The 17600-nt window shown below is 42.1% G+C and overlaps 1 protein-coding gene across 1 annotated transcript in view; it reads right to left on the reverse strand.

Annotated features, from left to right (window-relative positions):
* Positions 1-2513: 2513 nt before the first annotated feature.
* LOC128304431 (serine-rich adhesin for platelets) overlaps positions 2514-17600 on the reverse strand; it is a 152328-nt gene continuing 137241 nt past the window's right edge. The window contains exons 8-12 of the mRNA XM_053041620.1: positions 13083-14228; positions 11194-11566; positions 10939-11059; positions 10149-10306; positions 2514-9997 (exon numbers count right to left, since the gene is read on the reverse strand). Of these exons, the coding sequence (XP_052897580.1) occupies positions 6634-9997; positions 10149-10306; positions 10939-11059; positions 11194-11566; positions 13083-14228 (5162 nt within the window). The 3' untranslated portion in view covers positions 2514-6633. The remainder of the gene's footprint in view (positions 9998-10148; positions 10307-10938; positions 11060-11193; positions 11567-13082; positions 14229-17600) is intronic.

The raw sequence follows: 17600 nt of genomic DNA on the forward strand, positions 1-17600 counted from the left end.
TAAATAGTATTATATTATCATTATGCATTTTGTATTTTTTTTCTTTGTTTTGACTTTTTGTATATTTTTTTATGTTTATTTTTTCAACGTGTTTATTTGCTGGCTGTTTTTGTTTTACTCATAATCCCAGCTAGTAATATTATCCTTCCATTCTTTCCGTCTGTTTATGCATGTGATTTTACGCAATTTTTCCCATTCTTATATTTTCTTCTCCTTAAACTTATATTTATCTGCTACATTAGATTTAATCCGTTGTTTTTACTTCTTCTTTTACTACAACGAAGGGACGCGGGATTTTGATATCCAACGATCCACATGCTTTTCCCCCAGGCGACTTAAACGCTACAATAAAAAGTAAAGCTGATCAATATCAATGTATCAATTCAGAATCGTAAATTGAACACAGTGTTTCCGGTTTAATTCTCTTGTTCTCACATGTTGTTGTTTGGTTTTGTGTGTATGGTGTGTTTGTTTTTTTCTTGCTCTTTTGTTTTCTTCCTCTGGCATTAATGTTGTTGCTGCTGCTGTGAATGATGATGCTATATGTTCTTGATCCGATTGTTTTATTCACTCAATAACCTCTTCTACTTTCGCTTAACTAACTTGATTTGCCAATGTTTTGCTCTTTTTATCAAAATACCGTTTGTTTTATTTTCCTGATTTATTTCTCATTCATTTGATTCACATCCTGTTTCTGCATATATGCATGAGTTTTATACACGATTGCGTTTAAGTTTAAGAGAATACATCATCATCATCATCGATACTATTTTAGCTTTCGTTAATTCCCCAGTTTCACATATATTAAAAAACGGTGTAAAACGACGGTTTTATGACTGTTGTTGTTCTTTTAAGGCTAGAAGCTTTTGTGTTACTGCTCATCCTCTTTCTTATAGCAGCTTTTTAATGGCTGATTATGCTATTCCGTTTTCGATTCTATGTGGGCTGCTTTTACTGATCCTGCCAAACCAATACCAACCACCCAACGAAACCAACGTACTTTAAACATAGGCTGTGTTTTCACACGCTGTGTGTGTGTAACGCTTCATGAAAAGAACAATAAATGAAATAAAGCAACTTTCATTTGTTTTTGTGTCACTCTCCTTTGCTATTACTGTAACATCTTATTACTCAAACACGCGAGGATATTTTGTTTGTTAAAAGGAACGTAGGTGAGAGACCCAAAAAGAAGGAAACGGATCAGCATGAAGTAAACATAATACGGAGTTTAAACAAGATAACACCACAACGCCCCTTAATACGCTTGGTAGTGCTGTGTTTGATCCGTTTAATTACTTCTGCATGCTTGCTTATTTTATGTTTCTTCATCGATTTTTTTTGGATCATTGGCTCCGTACATGGGTGACATTCTCCAGAGTAGTATTCTAGATCAAAACTGGATTGCGGCTCCAGTCCAAGTCCTTATACGAGGCAGTGACAATTACATTTCATTTACTATAAGGAAAGGCGTGACAGCGACACTTCGGTTTGCTCTTTTCCGGCTGTAGGAAAGCATACAAGGGATTGGAATTGCATTCAAGTAACATAATTCCTCTTGCGTATTTTACACCCCGGTACACCCCTCCACATAAGCACACGTCTGTTTCTAGTGAGTGAGCAAATTTTGTTAACCTAACTGGGGATCGAAAACGTTTGATAGAATTGATATATAAACGAACGTATGTTGCATGACAGTAGTAACAAGGTTTAACTAGACAAAGAATGAAAATAATTAAATGTGAAAACAAACAGGGCACAAACGCGTGCCATTATTGTTTTGAGGGATGTTAAGTAAACAAATCGTTTTAGTAAAAGTTGGACATCGTTAGTGCGACTATGATTACCACAATATTTTGCGGGTGTTAGCGCACTCACATTCTACGAGTGAGTGCAGAGTTTTGCGACAAACATTTGCCCTAGCTGTTTCCTCTGAAATCGTGGAAATCAGAGAGCAAAAAGTGCGGAAGGAAACCCAGCTCCGTACTTTTTGTTAATGTGTTTTTAAAGAAAAACTGATCAAAATAAGAAGAATTAGAAGGATCCAAACAATAATTTTGAAAAATTAGAATGATAAAATGAATAACACGCGCTACAAACAGAAACATGAATCATAAAAATACAACGAGGTAGAAAAAAGGATATTTAATCAAAACGCTACAAAAATAATAATATTCTCTCCAAACACTTCCCGTTAGACGAGTTGGTGAATTTGCTGCAGCAGTAGGTCGGAGTAAGTAAGTGGTAGTTTATAATATTAGTTGCTTATTAAGTGTAGTAGTAAATAATGATAGCATTAGTAATAGGTTGTTCACACCATCTTAATATTTACTGATTCTAGTTTGTTATTACTTTTCCCTTTTCTGGTTTTAATTTACATAATTTTACAGGTGATATTTCAATTTAATCTGTTTCGTATTTGCTCTTTCTATTTAATACTTCCCCTTTTTGTTTGCTAACTGGTTGCTGACTGTCTCACTTTTTCAATGCGAATTCATGCATTTTCTTTAACTATTCTTGGTTTACTTTTTTTCGTCGATCACGTATCCTATGTTTTTATACCTTGTTCCGCGCTTTTTTAGTTTTATGTTTTTTTTCCTTCATTTTTACTAGTGATTTTTCGTTTCGCTATCCTTTCAGGTTGTTCTTACTGTTGCCGCTTCCATGTTTTGCATTACTAAATTTTGCACTAATTCCATTACGTTTATACTACGCACTGCGACCCAACACAATGTTTAACAAAATGCTAATTTTTTTTTTCTCTCTCTTTGCCTCTTTATCGCACTGCGAATCGTTTGGGGCTTGTGTTGTTGTGACGATTGCCTCCGCATGCGGGTTCTACTTGCTTCGTTGATCTGAATTCGATTGTTCAGGTAACCAAGTTTTCTTTCGTTAATTTACGTACTAGTCCAGTAAACTCTTAAGAGAAAACCGGGGATTGGGGACCAGCGGGAAGTAAGGGAAACACGAAATGTAATATAGAGAAGGTAAAAGCCACTTACAGTTGTATGTTGGCTCGTTTTCTTATTTAATTTTAACTTTTTCTATGTCCTTTTTTGTATTCTATTTCTTTTTCTCCTCATTGTGTATTTTTGTAGAAGTATGTATGTGTTTAGGTGCACTTTCATATGTGGAAGTTTTGTTTAAATTTACTTCTTGTCACATCGCTTCCTTAAGCTTCTATATTCTTTCTAATATTTTCCTGTTTTTTTTGTTAATTGTTGTAAAAAAATATATGTAAATACATATATTTATGTGTGACATGATATAGTACATAAATTTATTCATAATTACATGTATATAAGATATTTTGTATTTAAAGAGGAACGAACGGAAAACCAGCAATGGGTTTGTTAGCTTATCTATTATCTGTATGTGTTTGTTTCCTTGTAATTTTTTTTACTGTTAGTTTTGTTTCCAGTTATTCTTCTTTTTATACCCATAAAACTAAGTAGGAAAATAACGTTCAAGTAAAGCTTATTTTGGCATTTTACACTCTCTTCCCATTAACCTACACAGACACAGTTGTTTTCTCGTTTGTGATTTTCACCTTATCGGCCTATATAGGGTGTTTGGATTGAAAGTGTATTTTCTGGTTTGTTTTTATGGTTAGCATATCTTCCATTACTATTTAACGCCTAGTTTCTTTTTTTCTATATATATTTCTTACTGATACTAGCTTAGAGTTTATTAAATAAACTCTCCTTGTATCTGCTTACTTTTTGCCTATTTGAATGTATAGCTATACATGAATAATGTTTGTTTAGAATCATTTATATTTCGCATTACTGCATTCCGTTTTCGACCAGTCGGGCACAGAGAATAGATGATTATACACCTTTGTTTTCTTTTTTTGTAATAAATCTCCATTGTTCTGTGTATTTTCCCTTCCACATTGGGAATGAAGTGTGTGTTTTGATGCGTTGCTTACTCACTAGGCTTGAATGATGCATTCGTTACAAAGAAGCAGCTTTTTCTACAAGTCAGCTGATGAATGATTTTTTTCTTATGAACTGCATGTTTTTAAGTCATTTATCTTGTTTCTGCTTATCTTACAACTATTTTTTTTTCTTTTTTTACTAATTACTAAATCCTATATAGAGCTTACAAATACTCTCTATCAAGTTATACAATGTATTGTGAACGCTCATACGACACACAATCGGCCATCACTCTATTATATATTTTTTTTTCTTTTTTTTTTTGTTATTTCGCGCTGTTTGCCATTTCTACAGCAATACCCCCGCAGCACACAAACACCGCGCTGTTCTGTACTTTTAACACTTGCTTCATTTTTTCGTGATGGTATGTTTTGTTTTGTGTATGCGCTCCATTCCCTTCAATTATACTTTTCTGCGCGGTACTCGTTCATTTTTTGTTGATATTATACATACAACAAAAAGAAGAGGCCTCCAATGGTAACAGAGATTGAGATAGAGCGAATGTGCTAGGAACGTTATCACTTCCTCTATCTCATGTTTTCTCATTTTTTAGCAATAGTAGGCAATATTAGTAGCACTACTAACACTATAGCAGTACAGCCAACTAAAAGTACTCCACAACAAACTGTTTTTTGACGGAGTGGCTATATATGTACTACTGATGCTATTATTCTACAGCGATGACAATCTACAATGGCCCTCTACTGGTTAACTGTTGCTGTCTGGCTTGGCTATACTTGCCCTACACCGTTTGCTATAAGTTGATCCTACTTCGTTCGGCAACAGGTACAATTCCTTTTTTCTCTCATGCAGGTTCCCTTGTTAATTCCATTCGGTTGTATCAGCACAGTACGCGCCTCACTGCACGCAATAAGTCTGTATTATTTGAGGTCATGTTGCCACATAATCAGCCCCATCGGTAAAAAAGCTGATACAGGATCATTGAAAAATCGTTTTCGCGATCATGCAGTATTGAATGCTCGTTTACTAATGCTATTTGACACACACTGCAAATGTGTTATCATCGATACATGATACATCGATTACACTGTTAATCCCCTTACACTCCTTAACCTCCTTCCTATCATGTTATGGAGCCATCATATTGGTGTGTATACAAAGTACAGTTTTTCTGTTGCGTATATAAATAGAATATTTTATATGCAATTGTGCTGCTGCTGCAGCTCTTGCAGTTTTACTTAGTTCCCCTTGTTTGTTTTTCCTTCAGTTTGTTGGCAGTTTTCGATAAATTTTCCTATGGTCTTTAGAGTGTAGTAGTCCCTTGTAGGAGTTACACATTTATAGCAGAACGTTTTTTTTTCTTTCATCATTTTCTCTTGTGTTTATGTTATTCTACAGCTTGGATATTTAATGTTACAATAAATCATCACCCTGCTCCGAGAGGTAATTCCGGAAGAGCGAATACGCATGTTGCATACGCATAAATTGGTGTTACTTCGTCAGATCAGAAAAAAAAATCAGAGAAATAGAGAAATCAGCTTTAATTAAAAGACTCCACCCTCTTTCTTTAGCAGGCGTTTTAGTAGTGGTGTAATTAAAGGTCCATGATAGGGAATACTTTACGCTTGTGGCTGAGTGATCCTCAATCACGTTGATAGGACAAAAACGTTTGAGAGGCAAAAAACAAGAAAATCAATCACATATTACATCCCATGCATTACATATAAGCATTGTTAAAAACGAAATCGTTTTAATAAATTGTGCAGTATAACGGATTGTGACATTTTTGCTATAATTAAGCATCGACTACATTTTTTGCACAAATTAAGGATGTATCGCCTATGAATGATTTTTATTCATCGATCATGACAACCACTAATGTTTCTATCCGTTCTCAGCTCACTACGAACCATGCCGAACTCCTCTCTCCCTTCACTATGGAGACCACCGTCGTGACGACAAACGTGGTTTGTCCGGGAGAGCTAAGCCAATTGAGGCTAACTTTCCGCTGGTGACTAATTTATTCAAACCGAATACTGAATTCAAAAATGTATGTTTTGGAACTTTAGAAGTTAACTCTAACTTTCGGTACGACATACTAAATGTTTCAGATTTGAAAATCGAATTCAAAATTCGGTTGCGTTCTCCCGCGACAAGAATGGTAACTGGGAGCGCGAGAACTCCAGCATAATAAAGGTTATCGAAGGTGAGGCGGTTGGTCCGTGGACAATCATGATAGTACAAGGTCTTAATGGTATCATGGGCTTGTTCGTTACTTATCAAAAGTGTTTCTCAACTGCTCGAGCTGGTCGATTTACTAATGCTGGAGTCATTGATGAAAAGGCCGTTCAGTTCATTCGTGCTACAAAAGATGCTAAAATAACATATCAGCCTGATATCATGAACATTTATTTTGTTCTGAGTGGTCAGTATTATGTTGACGTGTTAGCTCACGTCCAAATGGCCACCTGCTACACCTTTCCTTCAATGTTGTCCTTTGCGCGTTTTCAGTATCGAACTCAGTTAAAGTTGCGTGGGTCTTCTATGCTTCAAGATGCTTCTAGAAAGCCATTTGCTAATGAACAGGAGGTATTACATTCGCCCCTTGGTTATATCATCCTCTATTAAGAAAAAACAACAATTTTTTAAAGATAAATCAATACAACACAAGCGGTTAAGAAAGCCACGTGGCACATAATGCATAAAGATGCACACTGTTTATCGCTGTTACCGATTACGCTTGAGATGATTGGGGTGTACTGGTGCCGCCGCTACCGGTACCACCACCCGATCCCGGACCCGCCGGTGGTTGATGCTGCTTTTGTGCCTGTGATCGTACGAAATCGATCTTAGCGTAGGTGAAGGCGGCACATCGTACCGGTTGCTGTTGCTGCTGTTGGTGCAGATTGCACCCGCTCGAACTGGGGCTAGGGCTGGAGGAATTAATTACGTCGATCGAGCTGCGCGGCTCGTTCGATCCAGGCAACGGTTCGTCGACGTCCATTTTAGTTACGCCACCGGTATTGTTGTTATTGCTGGTGTTGTTGTTGCTGCTAGCACTACCTGCCAACAACATTAACGTCCCGGGAGAGTACGGTGAAGCGACCGGTTGCTGCTTGCTGCAAGGTGGCAGATCGAGACTAGCGTAGTGTAGCTCACGCTCCGAGCTAACCGAGGGCGGACGGGAAACGATATTCGGATCGGTGATAGAACTGACCGAATCCGGGCGGGATCCGGGCACACTGGGGCTGGTAGTGGTAGAGGACGTACCCATCGTAGCGAGGGCAGTGCTCGAGGCGGTAGGACTTTGGTTTTTGCTCTCGCACAACGTCGATGTGGACGAGGCGGACGATGAGGTAGCTGATATGACGGGAAGCCGTTCGCTGTTGGCCGAGTTTGGCCGCGTGCTGACTCCGGAACTGGGAGGAATGGTGCCACCAGTTGGACCGGACGCAATGGTGCAAACCTTACCAATCAACTCACTATTGACACTGCTCGGACGCGTCCCGGTAGAGATACTGCGCTGCAACGGCGGCAGCTGGTGCTGGTGCTGATCGGTAAATGAGAAGACCGGCTCACCTGTGCGCCGTGCGAGGTTAAGTGCCTTCGGTGAGTTAGCTGAAGCCATCGGTAGCTTACTATGTAACAGCAACTCCGCGTCTTGTGACGAGGTGATTGGTTTGAAGCCCATCTGTGGACTAGAGAGCAGTAGCGTTGACTTGCGTGCCACCAGCACCGGTGGCGAAACGCTGTCTGTTGTGCTGGGAATGCTTCCGGTAGCAAGAGTAGTGGTGGCGAGAGGTAAAGTGTGTACGCCTAAAGTTCCCGTTCCCATCGAAGTAGTGGAAAGCTTTCGTGAACTTGCCGGATTCATCAGCGCGTAGTCTCCAGCCCCATCGTCCTCGAAACGTTTTCGCGAAGCTGGTTGAACGTTCAGCTGTACATTCATGCCATCGGTAGGGGGTGTGTTTGGACAATAGTTCACGTAGTCTGGCTGACTCGGCATTATTTGCAGCTTGCTAAACGATCCAGATCCTCTGCTTCCCGTGGAAAGCTTTCGTGTCGTTGGGGATGGCATGTCCACTTGATGATGCTGCTGCTGGAGCTGCTGTCGGCCGAGGCTTAGTTCGGCATAATTTTGACTTAGGTCCTCCAGTGGCTCCACCTTAGGTACGTCCTGTTCGTGATTAGAGGCGGTTGCGAACGGTTTTGTGGGACTAGCCGGACTAAAAGGAAAAATGGTTGGTTGGCTACCCGAAGGCGTAACGATGCCACTGTCACGCGAATCACAGCGTGACCGTTCGGGTGTTTCTGCTGGCTTCGAGGGACTAAATCCAATCGAACCACTCTGCTGACCAGTGGTTGTCTGGATGGGTGCTTGCGCGGACAGTGGTAGATGTTGCTGTAAAGAAACAATAGTGGCTGGCGCAACGTGTGGATGATGTACGGACTTTCGTGTATCTGGATGCTGACCGAGAGGTAGGTAATTTGGAATATCTGTGGCCGCTTCCACCTTCGATTCACCGCTGAGGTCGAGTCGACATTTGCCGGCGCTCGGTTGAATGGTGATGGGTGCAGAATATGCACGCGATGCATCTTCCAGCTGTGGGCCGCAAGACATATTCATGTATTCTTCCGCGTTAGTTGGCACGTTTCTGTCCATGCGTTTCGCGGATGACGACGAGGGCACGACACTATTGTTCCATGACATCTCCATATACCCGTCGGGAGCGCTCGATGATTCGAGCGATTCTTCCTCAGCACCGTGCTGATGCGTGTTCATCTTCTCTTCACTTCCACTGGTCTCTCCGAGCGAACTGATCATCAACGGGGTCATATTCAGGTAATCTTCCGAAGGTACTTGCGTAGCGGTGGCACTTCCCCGATTCATTTCTTTAGCTAGTGCACGGGGGTACATTTCGAGGTAGTTATTATTCTGTCCAGCACTGCTTCCGCTGGCCACCGTGTCTACGGGACCAGTGACTTCGTGTGATGAACTTATCTGTATAGGCGAACTGGTAGAACCAACACCCGGACAGTCCGGTTCGTCAACACCGATTCGAGAGGTAGCAGCGATAGCGCCCGGAGTCATATTCAAATAGTCGTTGTCTTCTGACTGTGAGTTTAAGCGTCCGGGGCGCATTTCGACGTAACCAGAAACGGAAGCTTGTGGTCCCATCGGTCGACGATCCTCCTCGTTGTTGTTGATATTGCCAGACATGTCAAGATAATCCTCCATGCCGACTGGTTCGCTTATTCTCGTCGAAGGTTTCAATTGGCGCGGCGATGAGTAGTCGATCTCCATCAAATCACTCATCCGACCGTGCGAACCGTGCGACGGAGGTTTTCCACTGCCTTCGGGCAATAGAGATCCACTACCTGATTTCCTACCCATGGCACCAGATGCCAGCTCGTCCAGTGGCAGATTCTCACCGATCGAGGCACCAAAGCTGCCCGCATGCGAAATGCTGCTCGTACTGCTCGAGCTATTATTGTTGCTACTTTCCAGCATGCTTCCCTGGGAGCTGGTAGAAGCAAACGATACAATAACCGGTGCGACCGAGTAACCTTTGTATACGTCCGAACAGCGCGGTACTTTGGCACGGGAGCCGACGGAGAAAGCGCGCTGCCGGGAACTAGCAGAACCGCCCGATCCTCCCACAGAGCTCTCGCCAGAGCTAAGCATTTCGACACGCAACTTACGCTTTATGAGTTCCGGCCGGCTACCCACAGAGTACGTTCGGAATGGCCGATCATTTACCTCATGATCGTCACTCAGCCCAATGTACGCTGGGACTTTCTCTAGCGAAAGGCGCAGATCAGTAGAAGGTGTTCCAGAAGTTATGCTACAGCTCGATGCTGCTGAAGACATGCCGCCACCAACAATACCACTACCACCATTATTACCCGTTCCTCCACCACTGGTTGCGTTTGAGAGTCTACTGCTGACGCCGCCATTAAGCGTTGGATCCATCAGAACATACTCTTCGGTTGGTGGTATGGCACGCGACATACTCATCGGCACATACCCTGCACCATCGACCATATCCTCAGCGAGACTAGACGCGCGACTGTGTGCACTAGAACTGGAACACAGCCTGCAACGAGAAATAAAATTGATTCTTCGTCAGTAAAAAGTTCGTGCTTGCACCCAAGCACTCTGCTCACGTGAGCTCGCTGACAGCTCTCGTTAGCGTTCGTGATCGAGCTAGCCCGACACAACGTCAGTTAGAAGCATATATCACTTACCCTCGCGAAAAGTCTGCCACTGGTGACATTGCCATATAGCAGCTGCCGGTTGGATCTCCGGGTGAGCTACCACTCGGGCTGCACATCTCCATGTATGCACTACCCTCGACCGAACCGACCGTGGACGGAGGGGCTGGACTGCCTCCTCTACGCGTCGCCTGCGATATGGGAAGCGAGAGGGAATTGTGATGATAGTGGCCATGTCTGCTTGCGCTACTACTAGCAGTAGTGTGATGATTCTGCACGCCATACGTTCCGTATCGTATGGGAATGATTGTGTTGGGAATATGGTATGACGGGTTCAAAAACAGGGATGACATTTCAATTCCGATAGTTGTCCCAAGAATGTCCAGGAAAAAAATGATAATAAAAAGTTTGCATTTATCGGAACGGATGTATAGTCGAGTGGGAAGAGATACACGATCACGTGGCATACCGAGGTACATAGAATTTTGGAAATAATTCAGAAGAGAAAGAGCCAAAAAAAACGGAACCAATTAAGTATCAGAAAACCAATTGCAATTCTATGTGTGTCTTTGAAGGGAACAAATTTGGAATCGAATTTTGGAATTTTGTGCTTTTGTTGGAAAATCGCTACCCTTCATTTCCGGTTGCCAGCATTAGAAGATGCCAGGCACAAATGTTTCGTTTGTATGATGTGTTATAACATTCGATTTATGGGAGATTTATTCCTTCAAAATGACTGGCGTTATGACTCTGGTTCGTTTGTCATGAGAGCAGGTAAACGAACAGGAATCGGTGGCCAAACACACATACGTAGGATACTTACGGGTACCGCGAAGTCGTCGTGCTGTGAAAGTCCGCAACCGGCACGCAAATCTATATGGCCGTAGTCCTTGATGAACTCTTCCGAATTTTCCTCCGGTATGGAGCAGCCGGAATTGAGTTGACTGCAAAGAAAAATAAAATGGAGGGGTCAAATGGAGAAGATATTTACAGCGACCGCTTCAAACTGTTTTAGCAGTTAGCTCGAGAAGCGTGGAGGTGTTTTATTGCTTTGCACTTGTTCTTTGTAGCCACTCACTTAATGACCTTAGGGTAGCCATTGCCTTCGTCCGGTGTTAGCGAACCGGTGATGAAGTTATCCGTTGACTCATCGATGCTGAGAGAGGACCCATCTGAACCAGTCGAATAGGTGGCGGGTGGAGGCGGGCTAAGCGGGGAAGAATTGACTGGCGGGCTGTGGCTATGGCTGATGTGCACCGAGTGTGGCCGATTATTGCTCGGGATCATGCGAGGCGGCGGCATACCACCGCTGCTTAGCATCAGCTGATGCTGCTGCTGATTAAGATATTGTTGATGTTGTTGCTGCTGCTGCTGCTGATGTGGCATTGTTTCGCTAGTCGTCCGATTTCGCGATGGAAGACTGTCGCTGCGATCACGCGCAATGGCAACACCTGCCATTCGGGACAAATTCATCACAGAAGGTATCGGAGGAAAAAGACAAAATGAAAACCCAATTAATAGGTTTGCGATGAGCTAGTTAGGGATCTGGGTACAATTCCTTTCAATCACACAAAATCAACCGGTAGCAAAGGAAAAACATATAATTCAATAAACGAAAGATATCCCATCTGCTAACCAGTTGCTTTTGTAGCCGAAGAAAAAAACTGAAAAACAAAACTTATTCTATTCATCTTACAATACTAAATTGGTTTATCGCGGATTACACGCGTAGGACGTGCGAGCAAACAAAGGAAAGAGCGTGTTGTCATGCATTAAAAGGATTACGATCGCAAGAAATGTTCAGTAGTGTGCAGGTGCATAGCCTTCCATTTTGTTGTGGTCCCTTTGGTGCTTAAAACTCTAATTTATCCAACAGAGAGCGCTAGCAGATTGTGATGTTAGAAATGTTCTAAGGGTGATGATAAAGCCGAACGGCGCTTTTATAATGCTGATATACGGTGCGATTTTGTGAAATCTATGGTTATGAACATTTCAAAGCTATCTTTCCTCGTAACGATGTATCGTGTATGTAATCAAAAGTCTTGTTACTGTGGTCCATATAGTATACCCGTTGTGCAACCCCTCTTCCCCTCTCTTTCCCTATTCCCATTATTCGCCTCACATGTGATCAAAGTCCGATAATTCGATTACGATAAGTCTGGCTCAAAGAGAAGGAGCAGTTAGCAAATTATTTTGATTGTTTAAATTTCTCGTGCATGTTCCTTCACGTTGACAATCCAGCTGAGCGTTCTGGTTCGGATTTTATGGCCCAAATTGGATTTATACAACAATGTGCCAAATCGATTATCACGGGAGATGAGTTCAATTATTTTTTTGTAAGTTTACTTTGACAGGTGGCACATTGTTCTGGCGCTGCAATCCGATTAGCACGACGCACGAGCATTATTTAAGTAGAATAGTGTGGCGTGACCCTAGTTAGCCGAGCAAATTGATTTACGCCACTTGGCAGTTTATGGTTATGTATGTATTCAAAATTATGAATAAATAAAACAAAACATCGAAACGGTAGTTTGTACAGAGAATTGTATCATCTTAAGAAACACGATACAAATTGCTGTACTAACGCTGGTGAATGAACATAAATTTGAACCAAAGAAAATTTCGAAGAAAATCAAATAAAATAGAGAAACAAGATGCTACCAACACAAAAACATTCAACCCTGCTTGTACTTGTGTGTGTGTGTGTGTTCGATGTGTAATAGTGTATAATGTGCGGTGTGTCATTTCAAGGTAAATAAAAAAAGTGTAACAATGTAAAGAATAAATAAACCATAACGGAAAAGAAAATAAGTGAAATGCATAAGACATTGTCAAAAAGAATCATAACGAAAATATTGAAGAAAAGAAATAGAACAAGATATAATAACGAAAATACAAAATAAATAAAATACGTGGCGATAGAGAGAACAGAAACCAGATGCAAATCAAGAAATACAAAATACATACTCCTGCTGATCGTACCGCTCGCAGTGCGGCCACCGATCGGGTGCCGCAGTGCTGCCGGTGAGGAACCGTTCGTGCTCTTATGGGAAGTGGTATTGCTACTGATTGCCTGATTGCAATTGCTACTGGTACTGCACTGTGACGAGGGACTACTACAACTACAGCCACTACCGTTAGCGGTGTAGTTGTTCGAAGGGGACCCGGCCGAACCACCACCCATCATCATAATGCGGCCACCATCCGCCATCATAGCCATCTTCAGCCCGATCAGACCCATCTTGCCGGCAGACAACGAGGACGTCGAAGGTGACGACGAAAGTGCAGCGGAAGGTTGCTGCAGATTACTGCTGCGTAACAAACGGCTTATTAGTGGTAGCTGACCTGTCTGACTACTCTCCGGACACGAAGAAGCGTCATCGCTCTGACCGCCAACGTGTGGGACCTGTGCTAATGGTTTCTTCAGATCCATCGGCAGGTACCGCTGATCCTCGATGATACTTTCCATCGAGCTGCGGGATGGTACGAGGTTCGCGAACGAGGTATTGCAGGGATCCGGGGAATATTCATACTGGTGGCAGTGAGGCGATGTACACAACACTTCCGACACTGGTGGTGACCAGCCACCTCCGCCGGTGAGCGTCGGTGTGAGTAAATATGCCGAAGACGCCTTCCGATGATGATTTGTTGCACTAGCGAAGGAATAGGATGAGGAGTAGTGCAGCTGCTGGGAATATGGGAGATGATTGTAGTGGTGATGGTTATGTTGCTGAGATTGCTGCTGCTGCCACCATCCACACTGTCCTACCGATCGTTCATTCGTGACTCCAATAGCCGACTCTTCTGTCAGGGGCAATGAACGGGTACGGTAGTGAACCGGCTGAATCGTGCCGGTGGAAGACGCACATGATGTTGACAGAGAAGCCGACAGGGTCACAATATGCTGCTGCCCATGGTTGCTGCCCGGACCTTGCCCAGAACTCGCCACAGAAACGCTACTTTGGGAGGAGGACCGGACACTACTACCGGTAGCATGGAGTGCACCCAAATGATTCGTATTGCTATGGGAAGAATGGCCTAACATGGGAGCGCTTGGCAATGATAAAGCTCTTTGATGGAACACCACCCCGGCTGTGGAGGATGCGGATGTAACTGCGGATAGAGACAAACAAGGGTAAAGAGAAGATAGTACACACGTGTCTCTTTTGCTGGGCGTGTTTTTGGGTGTGTATCGGGTGTTGTGTTGGAATTTAGTCGCCGGTAAAACAGCGCGATTAGTATTGAAAAGTGCCCAAAAGATGGTTATGTACAAAATTGTGGGCAATATTAAAAAAATGAATTATTACTTCATGGTGGTTATTATTTCGCACCCGACGTTCTTTACATAAAGGTGAAGTGTAATGCGTTGCAGTGTTGAAACCGTTGTGTTAATGCGGGATGTTCGAGAGACATCAATGTCCTTTAGTAGTAACGTCACACTTGCAGATAAAAGTGGAAACAATTCAATCATATTGTTGTGTTGATCAATTAAAAATACATTAAAAATAGGCAAGTTGGAACATTCTTGACCAAGCGTATTTTTGATGATGTTTTAGCGTACCTGGGCATTTCATTGGCGTTGGCAACAAACTTTAAAGAGATTTTGTAGTATACTCCAAAGATTATACAATTAACCAGGGCAGTTACTGATACTTGTAATGGAAGTTAGAATGTCCGTTCATTCATCGGTTCGAAATCGTGTATGATGTAAAACTGGGAAGTCTTGAAACAATGTTGTGTGTCTTGTGTCCGTATATATATACAACGGTTGCAGTATTGGTTATGGCTAGAGAAGGTTAGCGCTACAGGCGGAAGCGGAAGTATCAGCAGGAAGATTAATCGAAGGAGTTAGTTTGAGGCCCTAGTGAGTAAGTTTTAAAATGTTTAATGAGCTGCTGCGAACAGAGCTGATTAATAGTGATCATTCTTAACTCCATGGAGAAGCTTTATACGGCACGCAAGTTTTGTAACAGTAGTCAACATCGACAGTATTCACACAAGGATAGCAATGAAGTAGTTTGGCGTTTAGGGTGCTACTCTGGAATACAGATGCAATGCCTAAGGTTCGGTTCTTTAGGTAGCTGACAGGTTATTCTTATCGGGTGTCACCGTATCATACCGGGGAAGGTGTTTCGTCGTGGTTCCTTATACTATACTTCCTGTATGGTAGCTCTAGCTTTCGCACCGAAACATGAAACTCTTCTCCAGTGGTTTCCATAAGAACACACAACCTGCTATCCGTGAATTGTGGTATGCTACCGAACCCAACACACAATGGAGGCAGCGAATGGTTAGATTTTATGATTATCTCTACTCTAATTAGTTTAGTTAACAGGAGTGATTACTAGGTGGAAATTTACGATTATCGTCCGCGGTTCCTTGCACCTAGACGTGAAGTTTTTTGTCTTTCATTTTTCTGTAGTTCGCTCTCCGTACGTCTGCGTGCTTTGGTGCTTCGTACCGGCGCCATCGGATCGTTCGTAGGTTCGTTGAAGGTGGTGTGGTCGTGATTATCTTTTTTCCGTTTTCGTTTTCATTACTTGCATCACTGCACCGGCGCGGTTTCCAACTGCCTGCCACTAAAGTTCACTTAATGGAAGCTCGCGTGGGCTCCCGCAAACGCCAAGTGCGTATGAGAGAAGGTCCTGGGTCCCATAAATAATCTTTATGAGGTTCGTATTTCAGCCGACCGCAATATGTCCGACATTAGCCCCGGTGTGTGTATGGTTTCATAGTCCGCTATCCAGTGCCCATTGTAGCGTGGGGAGGAAGATGATGATCTTCTCATCGCTAAAGGAACTATTCACCAGTCGGCCGGTTCGTCGCCGGTACTGTGTGCTACAATATTTAATTACATACATTCCCATCGCACTTTATCGGCCGACGTCGCGTCGATTTTACCGTAGATTATTAATTAGATGACTGCATTATTAGATGATGCCAGCTAGTTCCACAAGCCGTAGCTACAGCTACTATCGGGATACAACTCCAAAGGTGTCCAGACGCATGTTAGAAGACTCTTTCACTTCAAAATTTGTCCATTCAATGCTTTTTCACGCTGGTTATCATTTTACATTAATTCTTATTTAGCAACTAAGACTTGCTATCCGTTCGGTACGAACCATACGCGGTGCCTCTATTACCGTGTGAATGGGAGGTGTCACGTTTTGGTTTCCTTCCTTTAGTAATTATTTTCAATTTGGTGAGCAATCCAAGAATCCAACCCTACTGCGCAGAGGTGATTGGCATGATCGCAAGTGTTTTATTGGAGAATGTGATGGAGAATGTTAATTATCAGGCACTGTTATACATTATATACACACTTTGAGTTAGCTAACTACAACCTCTTCTAGCTAACAGTCCCACCAGCTACACTAAAAGAGGTTAATTAAGATACAGTAATGAAGCTATGCACTTTGGAGAGCCGTTTGGTACGCGTTTTGCTCCAGTTGGCGGCAGTGGTTAGTAAATGGAGAAAAGCATATGATTGGAAAGAATAGTAATTTTCTGCGTAAATCTGCAAAGACGAAACGAACCGCAGAGAACTTAAACAGACAGGACGAAAAAGTAAAACATATAGCACAAATGTTTTCACATTTCGCCAATGAATGGCATCTAAATAATAGGTGAATAATAATGAATCATCAAACATTAGATTTAAACAAAAAAAAAACTGCTCATTTGCAAAAATATATTGCCACCTCCCCTATTTTGCTTACTTCTCAACCACTTGCCTTGTTTTGTAGACGTAAGTGAATAAGTTTTAAAATCGGTCATTTATTCAAAAAACAGCGCTCCCGAGAACTCCTAGGGTTAATCTTCTTGCTTGCCTGTCTTGCTCGCTCGTTGAAGTGGCTCAACGGATCTAATTCAAGAGAGAGATACTAATATCTCAGATCGAGTCGAGTGAAAACGGGTGGCTACATTGAAGGTTATTTGAATCTGCTTGGAAGATGTTGTTGGTAAAAAAAACTCAAGCTGGAAGGTCTAAATCTTGAATTTAATTCATTCATCAATCTGCTTCCTGTTGTCGATTCTTTATTTGTTTCATAAAGTGGCCGAAAAGGGAGCATAATAGGGGTTGTGACATTTAAAATATGTTCCCAGCGTCAAATCACTTTTAGCGGTCTGCTAATAAGTAAATCAAGAAAAAACAACATCATAGAACTTCGTTGCAAAACAAATGCATACAAAAAAACAAAATATATTCAAAAAAAAATTCTCGAAAAATATAAGCATTATATACGTAATGGAAATAGTACGATAAGAGTATTGAGAATCAATTAAACGTTATTAAATTAGTTCATAAGTTCATTTGAAGTACCAGATATAATAAATTTTTAGACATCGTGTTTAAATATACATAACATGCCATTGTAGAATGTATTAAACACCGACAAAAAACAGCACAGTTCATTATTGATAAGTACCGGAATGCATTTTGCAACGGTACGATACACATGGGCAATTCCGATCATAAGTCAT

Source organism: Anopheles moucheti, chromosome 3 (genome assembly GCF_943734755.1).
Source record: "Anopheles moucheti chromosome 3, idAnoMoucSN_F20_07, whole genome shotgun sequence".
NCBI classification, from domain to species: Eukaryota; Metazoa; Arthropoda; class Insecta; order Diptera; family Culicidae; genus Anopheles; species Anopheles moucheti.